A 19,154-nucleotide genomic window follows, 5' to 3' on the forward strand; every position below is an offset into this window, starting at 1 on the left:
TCCTTTGTCTAAATAAAGTACAGATCAAAATATTGCAAGGAATTAATTCTATCGATAAGGTTTCACTTTATTAAAATACCAAATTAACAGGATAAAATAACTGCATAATATTTACAATTTGAAACTCCATAGTCCAATTTATTTACCTAAAATGAATGATTTCTATAGTTACAGTTGGTTATATCGTTAGGTATTCTTTGAGTTTGTCCATAATTGTATTTATGCAGTCAGCAGGAATTAGCATAACTGTGCGAAGAGGTTTCATAGGAATGTCATCAAAAGACCAGCGTCCAGACAGACAACTGTCGCTCTCTTCTTGCACAGAGTAGCTGAATGTCAGAACCGATTGCTAGAACAAAGGCAGATAATTAGAACTGGGAAGTTAAATTGGAATAATAAATCATTCAATCAAACAAAATAACACATTTACATTTAAACAGTAACAAATGGCTATTCTTTCCTTTACATGCAGATCTCTTAAAAACATGAACCTCAGCCATGCAATAAAAGGACTTTGATAAAAGCAAAATAATCTGGATGCTGGAAATCTGAAGTAAAAACAGAAAATGCTGGTTAAGCTCAGTATGTCTGGCAGCATCTGTGGAGAGAGAAACAGTTAACGTTTCAAGTCCATATGACCCTTCTGTAGTTCTGAGTTTATCCAGCATTTCCTGCTTTTATAAATGATATTGATGATAGGCTCGACAAGAAAGTGAATTAAGTTATCATAATTGGTTTATCCTATCAAATACAATCCTCTTGTTTGAAGGGTTGGGGGTGCGGGAGGAACTCACCTCATAAAAGAACTCATCTTCTGCATTTGCAAACATTAATTCTTCTTTGCGCTTGCCTTTTTGTTGTGTCTTTTTTTTCTTTTCCACTTCCATACAGGTCTTACTGATCATAAGGTAATAATGGCTCTTGCCACAAGGTTTATTGGTCCTGTGCGCATCCATCAGTTCAGCTCTAAACATATTCAAAATAGCATGAAAATCCAGCAAAAATAGGAAACATCTCAGGAGACAAGTGCACGACAAACTGAAGGCATTTCCTTTAGCAGAGCATTAGTTTTAAACAATGTAAGTCTTACATAACAGTAAATTCTCATCACCAGTCTTAATCCACTACAGCGCAAAAGCTTTTGGGGTGTTGGAAGTCCAAAGAGACTTGGTGCACAGACCATAATGTAACGATAAGACTATTTAAAAGTTGTTTCGCATGTTTTCTGTGCATATAGAGACCCAGAATGCAAGTGGGGAGAAGTCATTCTTCAACTGTCCAAAGTCCTGGTGAACCACACCGAGTACTTTGGGCAGTTCTGGGCACCACACCGTAGGCAGGATATATTGGCCTTGGAGTGAGTTCAGCATGCCTGATACCCGACCCCAAGGTTTAAAAAAAAAAAATGTTTATTAAAAAAAAGTTCATATTAAGCAAAACCACCCGAAATAGTCAAACAATAAAAATACTGTAGAATAGAGAAACAAAGAAAAAAAACCACATTAACTTTAATACAAAAACTAAACTAAACCCACTTTAACACAAAAACGAAGCTACACATCTGACAGTGACAAACTCCTTAAAAAAGGAAATGAATGGCCCCCTGATGGTGTACTTGACATTCTCAAAGACATGAGATCACCCAACCAAGCCGAGGCACTAGGCGGAGTAAGAGACCTCCACCCAAGCAGAATTCGCCTCTGGGCTACCAATGAGGCAAAGTCGAAAACATTCACCTTCACCCCAGACTATAGCACCGGAGAATCCAACATCCCAGGAAAAAGATATGGGGAAGATGAGAATAGTTGAGTAACAAGACACACAAAGATATTTGTACAACTCCTTTGAAGTATAACATTATTAAAAAGAAATCTTATCTCTATACATTAACACAGAATACACTGCTGGTCCACATTTGAATTTAGCAGCCTAGGAGTTTAGAATAGATTTAGGATGCCTTGCATACATGCTTTTACTGATCTTACCTGCTTACAACATTTTGTGGAATCTAAATATATACCGGCAAGTACAATTACCACAGTATGTTCTGAGAAAATCATTTGACTGGGTCTACTCCAAATAGGAATCAATACATTGTCTCTGTTAATGAAGGGCTCATCTCATTTGGGCAGCACGGTCACACAAGTGGATAGCACTGTGGCTTCACAGTGCCAGGGTCCCAGGATCGATTCCCCACTGGGTCACTGTCTGTGCGGAGTCTGCACGTTCTCCCCATGTCTGCGTGGGTTTCCTCCAGGTGCTCCGGTTTCCTCCCACAGTCCAAAGATGTGCAGGTTAGGTGGATTGGCCATGATAAATTGCCCTTAGTGACCAAAAATATTAGGAGGGGTTATTGGGTTACGGTGGAAGTGAGGGCTTAAGTGGGTCGGTGCAGACTCGATGGGCCGAATGGCCTCCTTCTGCACGGTATGTTCTATGAAGAGAAACTATAGTTCTAATGTGCTAATTTATGCCACTAGGTTAGGAATTTAACATGTTTCTGCCAAATCCCCCACCCTCCTTGAATTGTTCACAAACATGTCTTTTATGACAACACAATAGCTGAACGTGGGGTCCTTACTGGAGTTGTTTGTGCAAGGGCAGAGAGATCTGTGGCGGCACATTAATGAAGCGCTCACTGATGAGAAAGCTCACTGGCTTGCTGTTGTCATTCAGTATGTTTTCCAGCTGCTCAACTGCACTCTGGTGATGAGTCGTGCATTGGCTCAGAACCAATTCTTTAATCTGTTCAACAGACTCAGTTCCCTGGAGATCATAGAAAGATAGTCAGCTATACGGTCATTTATACTGCTCCTGTACATTAAAACAATTCACAAACTGTAAAAATTGTAATGAAATGATGCCTAAATTTCCGATAAGCTTGCAAACATATCATTCATGTTACTGAAAAGGTTACAAGAGCTATGCAGCCAGTATTCAATAGCTTGAAAAGTTTATTGTAGGTGTTGAAATGGCATCATTATTTTGAAAGGTATGAGGGAAATTAATAGTATTAAAGAAACCATTATTTTATGTATTTCTGCTCTTATTTTCACACTTTTCTGGGGCCCAGAACACAAGGAAAACCTACCCACTGGAGTGCAGACAGTAAATATTTAATTAGCTCTGGAGAATGTGCATATCAAAATTGTTAGTGCTAGGCCATAATTTTAGTGAACTTGGCCAATTTGGTCAGATGTAAATAGTTTTAGAACTGCTCCTAATTAAGTACTAAAAATGTCTCCATCTGTTATCGTTATTTTGGTGTCAATTAATGGGCCAATACCTAAAAGTAGATCTCATCATTCTAATTTTGCATTCAAATTAGACCAAAGTATATAAAGATGGGGGGGGGATTCTCCACAATCGGCACGATGTCCGCCGACCGGCACCAAAAACGGCGCGAATCAGTCCGGCATCGCGCCGCCCCAAAGGTGCGGAATTCTCCGCATCTTGAGGGGCCGAGCCCTCACCTGGAGGGGCCAGGCCCGCGCTGGACTGATTTCCGCCCTGCCGGCTGGAAAGGCCTTTGGCGCCCCGCCAGCTGGCGCGGAAATGACTTTGCCGTGCGACGCATGCGCAGGAGCGTCAGCGGCCGCTCACGGCATCCCCGCGCATGCGCAGTGGAGGCCATGGCGAAGACGGAAGGAAAAGAGTGCCCCCCACGGCACAGGCCCGCCCGTGGATCGGTGGGGCCCCCAACCCGGGCCAGGCCACCGTGGGCCTCCTCCCCCCCCCCCCACACACACACCCAAAGGACCCCGGAGCCTGCCCGCACCGCCTTGTCCCGCCGTTCGAAAGATGGTTCAATCCACGCCGGCTGGCGTGGGTTGACAGCGGCGGGACTTCGGTCCATCGCGGACTGGAGAATCGCCGAGGGTGGGCCTGCCAACCGCCGCGATTTCCGCCGACCGGCGCGATTCCCGCCCCCTCCGAATCTCCGGTGGCGGAGAATTCGGGACACGGCGGGGGCGGGATTCACGCCGGCCCCCGGCAATTCTCCGACCCGGTGGGGGGGGGGGGGTCGGAGAATCGCGCCCATGGTTTCTCATTATAGTTACGCGGCTACAAAGGAACAGTCGACTTATTTCATGATTTTTAAAGGAAAATTATTGCATCTGTGATTGGTTAAAGGATCAATTAGAGACAGCGTGCGGAGGAAAGCAGCCGGTGTGGACTGTCAAGGAGCAGCTCTGAATCTAAAGGACCCAGGCAGATATATCTCAACACCATGGCTGAAGAAGCAAAGTTGTTCATCGGCAGCCTCAACTTCGACACCGACGAGCAGGCCCTGGAAGATGTTTTCTCCAAGTACGGGCAGATCGCTGAGGTGAAAGTGATTAAAGACAAAGACACCATGACGTCCTGCGGTTTCGGCTTCATCACTTTCGAGAACCCCGACGACGCGATGAACGGAAAATCCCTGGCTGGGCGGCAGATCCGGGTGGACCACGTCGAGAAAAAGTCGGGCGGCTACGGGGGAAGCCGGGGCGGCGGCGGCTACAGACGAGGAAGCGGCGGCTACGGCTCTCGGCAGTACGAAACTCGGGGCGATGGCTACTACCGGGGAGACGGCTACTCCCGGGGCCGGGGAGGCGGCGGCTATGGAGGACGCAGCTCCTACAACCAGTGACAGAGAGTCTTTGGTCTTGTTCGGAGATCCAACCTCCTCCCTTTCCGTTACTTAATTGTTTTTTTGTTTAGGGGAGAGGTGGAGATCCGTTAATTTCCCAGCCTCGTGTTTTCCCAGCTAGATTATAATTGGCCAACCTGTCCCCGTCCATGTACCAGAGTGAGAAGCTGGCGGCTGCTGCTCCATCCCTGCTTATACCCGGCGGTGGCGGCTTTCTGACCCCCCCTTCCACAAATCTACACCGCTACTGTTCGGCCCAGGGTCTCATCATTGTGACTAATAAAACCCGATCACCTAGTTTGTATCTTTAAAGACTTTTTTCTCTTTGTATTCAATTTGAAGGAAACTGTGTAGGAATGTATATTAGCTGGGCGGTCACTGAGCGGCCCCCATTCCAATAATCGCAGAGTTGCTTTTTTTTTCTGAAATAATAAATCAAAATGGTCCTTTTTATGTAAGCAAACTTCAAAATCCCACCCCCTCAAGGCGCAGATGGTTCATTTTATTTTTGTGAAAAGCTGTATTGATGGGAAGTTAATAACATGTTTTTTGTACGAAACATTAAAAATTACGAATTGAAAAAAAAAGGATCAATTAAGCATTCAGTGCTCCCATCTTATCTCTTCACATCATTCTCTCCAGTCCATCCTTAACTCTCCCTTTGCTTCCTCGTTTGATCATTTTTCTTAAGCTCATTGTTTTATTCCAAAGATGTGCAGGGTAGGTGGATTGGCCATGATAAATTGCCCTTAGTGTCCAAAATTGCCCTTGGTGTTGGGTGGAGGTGTTGAGTTTGGGTGGGGTGCTCTTTCCAAGAGCCAGTGCAGGCTCAGGGGGCCGAATGGCCTCCTTCTGCACTGTAAATTCAATGATAATCTATGATTAATCTAGGACAAAGGTTCGGCACAACATCGTGGGCCGAAGGGCCTGTTCTGTGCTGTATTTTCTATGTTTATTCCTCCACTCATTTTTTCTCTGCAGTGCATTTCTTGACGTCAGGAATCTAGATGAGTTGCGTTTCTTGCATGTAATTCCTGAACTGGCTTGTTGTAGTACCTTGGACTGCACAAAACAGCCTCCTCTTGAACAAAGAACAAAGAAAAGTACAGCACAGGAACAGGCCCTTCAGCCCTCCAAGCCTGCGCCGACCATGCTGCCCGTCTAAACGAAAATCTTCTACACTTCCGGGGTCCGTATCCCTATTCATGTATTTGTCAAGATGCCCCTTAAACGTCACTATCGTCCCTCCTTCCACCACCTCCTCCGGCAGCGAGTTCCAGGCACTCACTACCCTCTGTGTAGAAAACCTACCTCGTACATCTCTAAACCTTGCCCCTCGCACCTTAAACCTACAGCCCCTAGTAACTGACCCCTCTACCCTGGGAAAAAAGTCTCTGACCATCCACTTTGTCTATGCCCCTCATAATTTTGTAGACCTCTATCAGGTCACCCCTCAACCTCCCTTGTTCCAGTGAGAACAAACCACGTTTATTCATCCACTCCTCATAGCTAATGCCCTCCATACCAGGCAACATCCTGGTAAATCTCTTCTGCACCCTTTCTAAAGCCTCCACATCCTTCTGGTAGTGTGGCGACCAGAATTGAACACTATACTCCAAGTGTGGCCTAACTAAGGTTCTATACAGCTGCAACGTGACTTGCCAATTTTTATACTCAATGCCCCGGCCAATGAAGGCAAGAATGCCGTATGCCTTCTTGACTACCTTCTCCACCTGTGTTGCCCCTTTCAATGGCCCGTGGACCTGTACACCAAGATCTCTCTGACTGTCAATACTCGAGGGTTCTACCATTCACCGTATATTCCCTACCTGTATTAGACTTTGCAAAATGCATTACCTCACATTTGTCTGGATTAAATTCCATCTGCCATCTCGGATTAAACTCCATCACCCAAGTCTCCAAACTATCTAAATCCTGCTGTATCCTTGGACAGTCCTTATCGCTATCCGCAATTGCACCAACCTTTGTGTCGTCCGCAAACTTAAGTAATGGTAGGAATACCTATGCTACAAAGTGCTGCTCTTCTCTCTGACAGGATTTCCGTCTTTCTTTTTTCACCTTCACTGCTGTCCACTTCCCTTTTGGTGTTTGACAAAGTGTTCACCAAAACACGCTTCCACAACCACATGGGGCATCACGGTGGCACAGTGGTTAGCACTGCTGCGTCACAATGCCAGGGTCCTGTGTTCGATTCCGATCTTGGGTGACTGTGTGGAGTTTGCACATTCTCCACGTCTACATGTGTTTCCACCAGATGCTCCGGTTTCCTCCCACAGTCAAAAGATGTGCAGGTGATGTGGATTGGCCACGCTAAATTGCTCCTCAATGTCAAACGGTTAGGTGAGGTTACGAGGACCGGGCAGGGTAGTAGGCCTGGTTGGGTGCTCTTTCGGAGATTTGGTGGTGACTTGATGGGTCAAATGGCCTCCTAAACTGGAGGGAATCTATGCTATATCTATGCCATTTCCTTTCTCAGCGACTGTCTCCGTCTCGTACTCACCCCCACGTGGATTCAAACTAATGTTCCATCCCTCCCATGTGTTGAATCCATCAGGATTCTGGATTGCTGTTCTCGCTGCACTCGGATATCCACTTTGTACCATGTGCCGCCATATGAACGTACTAGACTTCTCTGTTCCGTAGCACCAACTCACTCTCTCAAAGATGTCCTTATCCCAGTTCCATTTATTTTTTGCCTTATCCGACACCTGAACAAGAAGCCTTTTCTCTTCTTTTCAGGTGTTAATGAATGCAAGCTCCAATAACTTACTGACACCAATAACCATCTGGGACCCTCCACACCTTCCCGTCCCTCTGACCCCATTCCTACTTCTAATCCAAGCCCTTGGCGTGTATTCACTATACCCTCTGACCTTCCCCTCTTTGATTCTTAAAGTTCTGTATTTAGCCAAGGACTCAGTTTCCCCTTACATCTTCAGCTCAATGAATTTCAGGCTTGGCACGATGCTGAACTCTTCCGTCACCTCAGTTCCGTGCTCACTCTTTTGGGCAATTCTCCTCCCACTCAATAGATTCTTTCACTTACCTCCAGTATTCATCATCTACCTAGACCCCACTTTGGCCTCCAACCTGCTGAGAACTATTGTCGTGATCTCGGCCTCGGTCCAGAACTATTGTCGTGATCTCGGCCTCGGTCCACTCCTCTATCACCCCAACTAACTCTTCATTCCCTTCCCACAGCACCTCATAAAATAAATTTCATTGCTTTTCTACAAGGCAAAGCACCAAGAATTCTGATTACAGCAACTTGGCACAAATCCTATATTCCATGAACCTAAAAGTTGAGCTCAGTCACGGCCTTCAACAATTATGAAATGCTTAAGTCCTTAAGGTGATTTTCAAAACAGCAAAGCAAGACATGTAATAACTGGCTAATGTAAAAACTAAGCTATCATATGGGGCGGCACGATGGTTAGCACTGCAGCCTCACAGCTCCAGACACCTGGGTTCAATTCAAACCCTGGGTGTGTGGAGTTTGTATTTTCTCCCCGTGTCTGCGCGGGTTCGTCCAGGTGCTCCGGTTTCCTCCCACAGTCCAAAGAAGTGCAGGTTATGTGGATTGGTCATGCCAAATTGCCCCTTAGTATCCAAAATGTTAGGAAGGGTTATGGGGATAGGATGGCGGTGTGAGTTTAAGTAGGGTGCTCTTTCCAAGGGCTAATGCAGACTCAATGGGCCGAATGGCCTCCTTCTGTGCTGTAGATTCTATGATTCACATGCAAATACAGCAAGATTAATAAATTAATCCCAGACAATGTAACTTTCTGGTCAACTCAGTAAGGGCATGGTGTACTTACCTTTCTTTCCGTCAGATTTAAAACAGTGATAAATCCAAATATCTCATCTTCATCGTCTTCATCACTATTTTCATCCAAAATTTCAGCTTGCTAGAAAATATAAAATGATCCAGTTAAGTGATACTGTGAAACCTATATCCATACTGCTGTTAAATGTGTTCTGGTAAAGCATCACCCCTGAAACATTAACCCATCTTTCTCCTTCAGATGATCAACTTTCTTTACATCTCCAACATTTTATTTTATTCCTTTGTCTGCCTCCGTGAAATTAGAACTTTACCATTTCAAATTGCCAGCAGGCCTTTATCCTTGTACAATTGATGCAAGGGGATAGTGTGATATGAAATCCGATTATCAGGAATAGCAGAATTTATTTTACTGCATAGTGGAAGGGAATATGCTTTATATCTATAGGCTGTCATGACAATTTTACACCTCTTGAACAGGAGCAACTGCAATGTAAACTAAAGTCACATCACAGGTCTGCAACAAGATTACATATACTAGTTTCAACGCCGGCATTTGAGGAAGTGATACTAAACTAATGTAATCTGCTCACAGCTGCTTCATCTTTGAATATATCTCACATGTATTGATGAAATCATTTGAAGAGCATGAAACACTGCAGTTCAATAGAACAATCTGTAACGAGAAAATTATACTCCTAGAAAATTGATGCCAATGGTTTTTACACAACGGATGAACAATGATTTTGTTTAGGAATTTATTTGTTAATGCGACCGTGGTGCATTTTTTCACTGTTTTAAAAGCAGATTCAAAATAAACTATGCATTTACATTAAAAAAATATTTTCAGTCTGTAGCCATCTCAGATGGGCACCTGCAAAGGACCATGGGAATTATGGCCAACCCAGGACTCAGACACAATCAGAGCTTGTGTGTGTATTTGCAACCCAGATAGCTAGATGCGATCGAAACCCCCGCTCGTTTGCATTCTAATGGCCCATTTCCCCAGAACAAAAGGATTGTACTCAGGTAACCGATACAAATGCAGACTAACGGGTGCCACTCCCTTTGCTAAGAAAGCCCAAACAGCCACGGTCAATGACTGCACAAGACACGCCCAGCCATCAAGGCACCCGCCCCTTTATTGGCCAAAATCGAAGGCAGTGATCGAAGCCTGTCGAATTATTGGGTCCAAAGCTAAGGACCGCCCCAAAGAGCACAAAATCCCAGAGGGGTAAAAAGAGACACAACCATGTGTTTGTCTCTTTTGGCCCTGGCCTACACCTAAAACCAAGTGTAGCATTACGACCAGACAGACAAGTTTAAGACCAACGATCGCTACCAGAAGGATGAGCCCAGCAGAAACAGGCACTTCTTCCACCCAGTCACGCAAGATCTGGACAAAGGCCTTGTCCATCTGCATAGAGCCGGTTGCCCTGAAGTTAAGTATAGGTTATTGTAGTTGTTAGGTGTCGTTTAACTTGTAGTGTTTTATGTTGCATGTCGAAGTAATCCTCGTGTGTAAGTAAACTATCTTTGAACTTGAACTGACTAACTGGTTGTTTGGTCTTTGATCGATATCCGGTAAAGCCTTGTGGTGGTATCATTTGATACCTGGTGACTCTGAAAAGCAATTTTATCATTAATAACTGCCATATTTAGTTAATTTGGCAACATTATTGGTGACGCTGGTGGGATAGCATTCCACTCATTAAAAAGAGCACCAAGTTATATAGACAACTAACTCCAAGGATGCATGTTCTCTGCATAAATTTAGTTTTGAAAGAAAGAAGGGCAGTATGTTGTCCCCAAAGAGTTCCTCAATGATAAATACTCAGTAGGATGATCACTATCATGATAGTTCATAAAAACTGCAAAGCTTAATTTGAACTAAAAATTTAAATATATCTGAAAGTTGAACTTAACTCTCAAGTTAATATTGCAATGATCAAAAAAAAAAGATGCCGATCCATAAAAGGGGAATATTTTGTCAAGGCATTATTCTTATACTCAGTTCTGTTCTAGTATACGGTCATAGTATTCAAGAACTTATTTTGTAACCAATCCAGTAGCAGCTCCCTTACCAGAATTACACTTCCAACATGATTTTGTTGAATAATGATGTCGGCTAGTTCAGTGATGTTTACATTGGCCTTGAGAAATAACTGCAAAAAGATAATAGAATGCTGCATTAGAACTGTTGTTGAGTACATACATTAACTTGGCACACAAAAACTACATCAAAATATTATCACATTTTCCAAGTTACCTGCTGCAATAAACTTTTGATTCCATTATGATCATTGTCAGATATGGCATGTGCTTCAAAATCTACCTGCACTTCCTGTAAACAGAAATAATTATAAACATAAATTGCCAATAAAAGCACGGTATCTGGGCATCACTGGCAAACCCGGCACTTATTGCACATCACAGATGCGTTCAAGAAGGTGGCGGCGGCGGCGGGATGTCATCTTGAAACACGAGTCAATGTAGAATACGTACACCCAAAGTGTGGATAGGTTGGGGGTTTCCAGGATTTTGACCTAGTGCCAGTGAAGGAATGGAGATGCATTTCCAATTGCATGAGGCGAACTTGCGGATGGTGGCATTTCTGTTGCCCTTATTTCTAGGGCAGCCTTCCGCCACCCCCCCCACCCTCTGGCCAGGCTCCCCCCTCTGCACAGGCTCCTCCCTGCCCCCCACTGCACAGGCTCCTTCCCCCCCCCCACCCCCCCAGGCTCCACCTTGCCCCCCCCTCTGCACAGGCTCCTCCCTGCCCCCACTGCACAGACTCCTCTCTGCCCCTCTGCCCAGGCTCCTCCCTGACCCCTCTGCCCAGGCTCCTCCCTGCCTCCCTCAGCCCAGGCTCCTCCCCCCTCTGCCCAGGCTCCTCCCTGCCCCCCACTGCACAGGCTCCTCTCTGCCCCCCCCCCCCCCCCACTGCAGAGGCTCCTCCCTGCCCCCCACTGCCAGGCTCCTCCCTGCCCAGATTCCTCCCTGCCTCCCTCAGCCCAGGCTCCTCCCCCCCTCTGCCCAGGCTCCTCCCTGCCCCCCACTGCACAGGCTCCTCCCTGCCCCCCACTGCAGAGGCTCCTCCCTGCCCCCCACTGCAGAGGCTCCTCCCTGCCCCCCACTGCAGAGGCTCCTCCCTGCCCAGATTCCTCCCTTCCCCCCCTCTGCCCAGGCTCCTCCCTTCCCCCCCTCTGCCCAGGCTCCTCCCTCTCACCCCCTCTGACCAGCCTCCCCCTCCCCCCCCTCTGCCCAGGCTCCTCCCTCCCCCTACTCTGCCCAAGCTCTCCCCTCGGCACAGGCTCCTTCCTTCCTTCCCCCCCCCTCGGCACAGGCTCCTTCCTTTCTCCCCCCCCCCCTCGGCACAGGCTCCTTCCTTCCCCCCACCACCCTGCCCAGGCTCCTCCTCCCCCCCCACCCTGTCCAGGCTCCTCCCACCCCCTTACCCCCTCCCCAGGCTCCTCCCTCCGCCCAGGCTCCCGCCTCCCCCCCTGCCCAGGCTCCCCCCTACCCCCTCTGCCCAGGCTCTTCCCTCACCCACCCCAAACCACTCTGCCACGGTCCCCTCACCCCCCCCCAAACCACTCTGCCACGGTCCCCTCACCCCCCCCCCCCCCAAACCACTCTGCCACAGTCCCCTCACCCCCCCAAACCACTCTGCCCCGGTCCCCTCACTCTCCCCAAAACCACTCTGCCCCGGTCCCCTCACCCCCCCCCCCAAAACCACTCTGCCACGGTCCCTTCACCCCCTCCCCCACGGTCCCCTCACCCCTCCCCCACTCTGCCCCGGTCCCCTCAGCCCTCCTCCACTCTGCCCCAGTCCCCTCCTCCACTCTGCCCCGGTCCCCTCACCCCTCCCCACTCTGCCCCGGTCCCCTCACCCCTCCCCCACTCTGCCCCGGTTCCCTACCCCTCCCCCACTCTGCCCCGGTCCCCTCACCCCCCCAAAACCACTCTGCCACAGTCCCCTCACCCCCTCCCCCACAGTCCCCTCACCACTCTGCCCCAGTCCCCTCCCCCACTCTGCCCCGGTCCCCTCCCCCACTCTGCCACGGTCCCCTCACCCCCTCCCCCACGGTCCCCTCACCACTCTGCCCCGGTCCCCTCACCCACTCCGCCCCGGTCCCCTACCCCTCCCCACTCTGCCCCGGTCCCCTCCCCCTCCCCCACTCTGCCCCGGTCCCCTCCCCCTCCCCCACTCTGCCCCGGTCCCCTCCCCCTCCCCCACTCTGCCCCGGTCCCCTACCCCGCCCCCACTCTGCCCCGGTCCCCTACCCCTCCCCCACTCTGCTCCGGTCCCCTACCCCTCCCCCACTCTGCCCCGGTCCCCTACCCCTCCCCCACTCTGCCCCGGTCCCCTACCCCTCCCCCACTCTGCCCCGGTCCCCTACCCCTCCCCCACTCTGCCCCGGTCCCCTACCCCTCCCCCACTCTGCCCCGGTCCCCTACCCCTCCCCCACTCTGCCCCGGTCCCCTACCCCTCCCCCACTCTGCCCCGGTCCCCTACCCCTCCCCCACTCTGCCCCGGTCCCCTACCCCTCCCCCACTCTGCCCCGGTCCCCTACCCCTCCCCCACTCTGCCCCGGTCCCCTACCCCTCCCCCACTCTGCCCCGGTCCCCTACCCCTCCCCCACTCTGCCCCGGTCCCCTACCCCTCCCCCACTCTGCCCCGGTCCCCTACCCCTCCCCCACTCTGCCCCGGTCCCCTACCCCTCCCCCACTCTGCCCCGGTCCCCTACCCCTCCCCCACTCTGCCCCGGTCCCCTACCCCTCCCCCACTCTGCCCCGGTCCCCTCCCCCACTCTGCCCCGGTCCCCTACCCCTCCCCCACTCTGCCCCGGTCCCCTACCCCTCACCCCTCCCCCACTCTGCCCCGGTCCCCTACCCCTCCCCCACTCTGCCCCGGTCCCCTACCCCTCACCCCTCCCCACTCTGCCCCGGTCCCCTACCCCTCCCCCACTCTGCCCCGGTCCCCTCACCCCTCCCCCACTCTGCCCCGGTCCCCTCACCCCTCACCCCTCCCCCACTCTGCCCCGGTCCCCTCACCCCTCCCCCACTCTGCCCCGGTCCCCTCACCCCTCCCCCACTCCCCTCACCCCTCCCCCACTCTGCCCCGGTCCCCTCACCCCTCCCCCACTCTGCCCCAGTCCCCTACCCCTCACCCCTCCCCCTCACCCACTCTGCCCCGGTCCCCTACCCCTCCCCCACTCTGCCCCGGTCCCCTACCCCTCCCCCTACCCCTCCCCGGTCCCCTACCCCTCCCCCTACCCCTCCCCCACTCTTTCCCCGCTCCCTCAGGCGGGAGCCACATGGGCGTTGGGACTCTGGCGCTCGGGTTCCTGCAGTGGCAGTTGAGCGGCCGGTATCTCCTCACTTGTTGCATTTCTTCCTCCGATTCCTCGCTGCTTTCTCCGGACTCTTCCTCGGCCCCATTTTCCTCCGACTTCTCTGCTCCCGGCTCCAGCTGCCGCCGTTTGGCCGAGGTCGCCATCTTCGCTGCGCAGCGCCGCCGGAAGTACAACCTCCAGGACTGGGCCACAACCGGAAATCCGTGCCGCCAGTCAGCGGCTCGTCCCCCGCAAAATATCCTTCAGGCTGCATTCTGCGAACAGACTCCTCGTTCTTCGCGGTTGAACAATGCTGTCGTTTAAAAAGGTGACGATTTGGAGCAGCGCCCTGACCTTCGACCCTCAAAGAGCGGCCTACTGACGTCATCGGTGATCGGGACGGGCTCAGTGAGTCTGAAATACAGAGTGACAGCACTCACTAACAGTGAGATACAGAGTGACAGCACTCACTAACAGTGAGATGCAGAGTGACAGCACTCACTAACAGTGAGATACAGAGTGACAGCACTCACTAACAGTGAGATACAGAGCGACGGCACTCACTAACAGTGAGATACAGAGTGACAGCACTCACTAACAGTGAGATACAGAGTGACAGCACTCACTAACAGTGAGATACAGAGTGACGGCACTCACTAACAGTGAGATACAGAGTGACGGCACTCACTAACAGTGAGATACAGAGTGACAGCACTCACTAACAGTGAGATACAGAGTGACAGCACTCACTAACAGTGAGATACAGAGTGACAGCACTCACTAACAGTGAGATACAGAGCGACAGCACTCACTAACAGTGAGATACAGAGTGACAGCACTCACTAACAGTGAGATACAGAGTGACAGCACTCACTAACAGTGAGATACAGAGTGACGGCACTCACTAACAGTGAGATACAGAGTGACGGCACTCACTAACAGTGAGATACAGAGTGACGGCACTCACTAACAGTGAGATACAGAGTGACAGCACTCACTAACAGTGAGATACAGAGTGACAGCACTCACTAACAGTGAGATACAGAGTGACAGCACTCACTAACAGTGAGATGCAGAGTGACAGCACTCACTAACAGTGAGATACAGAGTGACAGCACTCACTAACAGTGAGATACAGAGTGACAGCACTCACTAACAGTGAGATACAGAGCGACAGCACTCACTAACAGTGAGATGCAGAGTGACAGCACTCACTAACAGTGAGATACAGAGTGACAGCACTCACTAACAGTGAGATACAGAGCGACAGCACTCACTAACAGTGAGATACAGAGCGACAGCACTCACTAACAGTGAGATACAGAGCGACAGCACTCACTAACAGTGAGATACAGAGTGACAGCACTCACTAACAGTGAGATACAGAGCGACGGCACTCACTAACAGTGAGATACAGAGCGACGGCACTCACTAACAGTGAGATACAGAGCGACGGCACTCACTAACAGTGAGATACAGAGTGACGGCACTCACTAACAGTGAGATACAGAGTGACGGCACTCACTAACAGTGAGATACAGAGTGACAGCACTCACTAACAGTGAGATACAGAGTGACAGCACTCACTAACAGTGAGATGCAGAGTGACAGCACTCACTAACAGTGAGATACAGAGTGACAGCACTCACTAACAGTGAGATACAGTGTGACAGCACTCACTAACAGTGAGATACAGAGCGACAGCACTCACTAACAGTGAGATACAGAGCGACAGCACTCACTAACAGTGAGATACAGAGCGACAGCACTCACTAACAGTGAGATACAGAGTGACAGCACTCACTAACAGTGAGATACAGAGTGACAGCACTCACTAACAGTGAGATACAGAGCGACAGCACTCACTAACAGTGAGATACAGAGCGACGGCACTCACTAACAGTGAGATACAGAGTGACGGCACTCACTAACAGTGAGATACAGAGTGACGGCACTCACTAACAGTGAGATGCAGAGTGACAGCACTCACTAACAGTGAGATACAGAGTGACAGCACTCACTAACAGTGAGATACAGAGTGACAGCACTCACTAACAGTGAGATACAGAGTGACAGCACTCACTAACAGTGAGATACAGAGTGACAGCACTCACTAACAGTGAGATACAGAGCGACAGCACTCACTAACAGTGAGATACAGAGCGACAGCACTCACTAACAGTGAGATACAGAGTGACAGCACTCACTAACAGTGAGATACAGAGTGACAGCACTCACTAACAGTGAGATACAGAGTGACAGCACTCACTAACAGTGAGATACAGAGCGACAGCACTCACTAACAGTGAGATACAGAGCGACAGCACTCACTAACAGTGAGATACAGAGTGACAGCACTCACTAACATAGAACATAGAACAATGCAGCGCAGTACAGGCCCTTCGGCCCACAATGTTGCACCGAAACAAAAGCCATCTAACCTACACTATGCCATTATCATCCATATGTTTATCCAATAAACTTTTAAATGCCCTCAATGTTGGCGAGTTCACTACTGTAGCAGGTAGGGCATTCCACGGCCTCACTACTCTTTGCGTAAAGAACCTACCTCTGACCTCTGTCCTATATCTATTACCCCTCAGTTTAAAGTTATGTCCCCTCGTGCCAGCCATTTCCATCCGCGGGAGAAGGCTCTCACTGTCCACCCTATCTAACACCCTGATCATTTTGTATGCCTCTATTAAGTCTCTTCTTAACCTTCTCTCCAACGAAAACAACCTCAAGTCCATCAGCCTTTCCTCATAAGATTTTCCCTCCATACCAGGCAACATCCTGGTAAATCTCCTCTGCACCCGCTCCAAAGCCTCCACGTCCTTCCTATAATGAGGTGACCAGAACTGTACGCAACACTCCAAATGCGGCCGTACCAGAGTTTTGTACAGCTGCAACATGACCTCCCGACTCCGGAACTCAATCCCTCTACCAATAAAGGCCAACACTCCATAGGCCTTCTTCACAACCCTATCAACCTGGGTGGCAACTTTCAGGGATCTATATACATGGACACCTAGATCCCTCTGCTCATCCACACTTTCAAGAACTTTACCATTAGCCAAATATTCCGCATTCCTGTTATTCCTTCCAAAGTGAATCACCTCACACTTCTCTACATTAAACTCCATTTGCCACCTCTCAGCCAGCTCTGCAGCTTATCTATATCCCTCTGTAACCTGCTACATCCTTCCCCACTATCGACAATACCACCGACTTTAGTATCGTCTGCAAATTTACTCACTCACCCTTCTGCGCCTTCCTCTAGGTCATTGATAAAAATGACAAACAGCAACGGCCCCAGAACAGATCCTTGTGGTACTCCACTTGTGACTGTACTCCATTCTGAACATTTCCCATCAACCACCACCCTCTGTCTTCTTTCAGCTAGCCAATTTCTGATCCACATCTCTAAATCACCCTCAATCCCCAGCCTCCGTATTTTTTGCAATAGCCTACCGTGGGGAACCTTATCAAACGCTTTGCTGAAATCCATATACACCACATCAACTGCTCTACCCTCATCTACCTGTTCAGTCACCTTCTCAAAGAACTCAATAAGGTTTGTGAGGCATGACCTACCCTTCACAAAGCCATGCTGACTATCCCTGATCATATTATTCCTATCTAGATGATTATAAATCTTGTCTCTTATAATCCCCTCCAAGACTTTACCCACTACAGACGTGAGGCTCACCGGTCTATAGTTGCCGGGGTTGTCTCTGCTCCCCTTTTTGAACAAAGGGACCACATTTGCTGTCCTCCAGTCCTCTGGCACTATTCCTGTAGCCAATGATGACATAAAAATCAAAGCCAAAAGTCCAGCAATCTCTTCCCTGGCCTCCCAGAGAATCCTAGGATAAATCCCATCAGGTCCCGGGGACTTATCTATTTTAAGCCTGTCCAGAATTGCCAACACCTCTTCCCTACGTACCTCAATGCCATCTATTCTATTAGCCTGGGGCTCAGCATTCTCCTCCACAACATTATCTTTTACCTGAGTGAATACTGACGAAAAATATTCATTTAGTATCTCGCCTATCTCTTCAAATACTTCTCATGTCCCCTCCTTGCTCGTCTTAGCTCTCTCTTTAGATCCTTCCTCGCTACCTTGTAACTATCCATCGCCCCAACTGAAACTTCACACCTCATCTTCACATAGGCCTCCTTCTTCCTCTTAACAAGAGATTCCACTTCCTTGGTAAACCACGGTTCCCTCGCTCGACGCCTTCCTCCCTGCCTGACCGGTACATACTTATCAAGAACACGCAGTAGCTGATCCTTGAACAAGGCCCACTTATCCAGTGTGCCCAACACTTGCAGCCTACTTCTCCACCTTATCCCCCCCAAGTCACGTCTAATGGCATCATAATTGCCCTTCCCTGTATAACAGTGAGATACAGAGTGACAGCACTCACTAACAGTGAGATACAGAGTGACAGCACTCACTAACAGTGAGATACCTAGTGACAGCACTCACTAACAGTGAGATACAGAGTGACAGCATTCACTAACAGTGAGATACCTCGTGACAGCACTCACTAACAGTGAGATACAGAGTGACAGCACTCACTAACAGTGAGATACAGAGTGACAGCACTCACTAACAGTGAGATACAGAGTGACAGCACTCACTAACAGTGAGATACAGAGTGACAGCACTCACTAACAGTGAGATACAGAGTGACAGCACTCACTAACAGTGAGATACCTCGTGACAGCACTCACTAACAGTGAGATACCTCGTGACAGCACTCACTAACAGTGAGATACAGAGTGACAGCACTCACTAACAGTGAGATACCTCGTGACAGCACTCACTAACAGTGAGATACCTCGTGACAGCACTCACTAACAGTGAGATACAGAGTGACAGCACTCACTAACAGTGAGATACAGAGTGACAGCACTCACTAACAGTGAGATACAGAGTGACAGCACTCACTAACAGTGAGATACAGAGTGACAGCACTCACTAACAGTGAGATACCTAGTGACAGCACTCACTAACAGTGAGATACAGAGTGACAGCACTCACTAACAGTGAGATACCTAGTGACAGCACTCACTAACAGTGAGATACAGAGTGACAGCACTCACTAACAGTGAGATACAGAGTGACAGCACTCACTAACAGTGAGATACAGAGTGACAGCACTCACTAACAGTGAGATACAGAGTGACAGCACTCACTAACAGTGAGATACAGAGTGACGGCACTCACTAACAGTGAGATACAGAGTGACAGCACTCACTAACAGTGAGATACAGAGTGACAGCACTCGCTAACAGTGAGATACAGAGTGACAGCACTCAGAGACAGTGAGATACAGAGTGACAACACTCAGTGACAGTGTGAGATACA

General features: G+C 49.3%; 3 protein-coding genes and 1 pseudogene across 8 annotated transcripts in view; 3 read left to right on the plus strand and 1 right to left on the minus strand.

Annotated features, from left to right (window-relative positions):
• The window catches only part of dhx32a (DEAH (Asp-Glu-Ala-His) box polypeptide 32a), an 81,537-nt gene extending 81,505 nt beyond the window's left edge, over window positions 1-32 (plus strand). For both annotated transcript variants that reach the window (XM_072479214.1, XM_072479213.1), the window contains one exon: window positions 1-32. This exon is cut by the window's left edge and continues 388 nt beyond it. The gene's annotated coding sequence lies outside the window, so the exon portion shown is untranslated.
• Window positions 33-42: 10 nt separating this feature from the next.
• Window positions 43-13,977, minus strand: bccip (BRCA2 and CDKN1A interacting protein). Its single transcript, XM_072479216.1, has 7 exons — window positions 13,825-13,977; window positions 10,708-10,782; window positions 10,523-10,603; window positions 8,473-8,562; window positions 2,582-2,766; window positions 795-966; window positions 43-349 (listed from the first exon to the last, which is right to left on the minus strand). Exons 1-7 carry the CDS (start codon window positions 13,939-13,941, stop codon window positions 179-181), a joined length of 891 nt encoding a protein of 296 aa, XP_072335317.1. The 5' UTR covers window positions 13,942-13,977; the 3' UTR covers window positions 43-178.
• LOC140393141 (RNA-binding protein 3 pseudogene) lies at window positions 4,217-5,220 on the plus strand (annotated as a pseudogene).
• An 8-nt stretch (window positions 13,978-13,985) lies between the features above and the next one.
• Window positions 13,986-19,154, plus strand: part of uros (uroporphyrinogen III synthase) — a 66,076-nt gene continuing 60,907 nt past the window's right edge. For 2 of the 5 annotated variants that reach the window (XM_072479220.1, XM_072479221.1), the window contains exon 1: window positions 14,016-14,185. The gene's annotated coding sequence lies outside the window, so the exon portion shown is untranslated. Of the gene's footprint in view, window positions 14,186-19,154 lie in introns of all 5 variants that reach the window. The other 3 variants (XM_072479218.1, XM_072479217.1, XM_072479219.1) reach the window with 3 other exon arrangements.

Source organism: Scyliorhinus torazame, chromosome 16 (genome assembly GCF_047496885.1).
Source record: "Scyliorhinus torazame isolate Kashiwa2021f chromosome 16, sScyTor2.1, whole genome shotgun sequence".
In the NCBI taxonomy this organism is placed as follows: domain Eukaryota; kingdom Metazoa; phylum Chordata; class Chondrichthyes; order Carcharhiniformes; family Scyliorhinidae; genus Scyliorhinus; species Scyliorhinus torazame.

Bases quoted from the DNA above. Each gene is read 5' to 3' on its own strand.
- bccip (XM_072479216.1), bottom strand. From the start codon at position 13,941: ATGGCGACCTCGGCCAAACGGCGGCAGCTGGAGCCGGGAGCAGAGAAG. The intron at 10,783-13,824 runs GTGAGGAGATAC...TTCTGTTTACAG, and splicing joins CGGAGGAAGAAATGCAACAA to GAAGTGCAGGTAGATTTTGA. The intron at 2,767-8,472 runs GTAAGTACACCA...TATGATCTCCAG, and splicing joins TAAATCTGACGGAAAGAAAG to GGAACTGAGTCTGTTGAACA.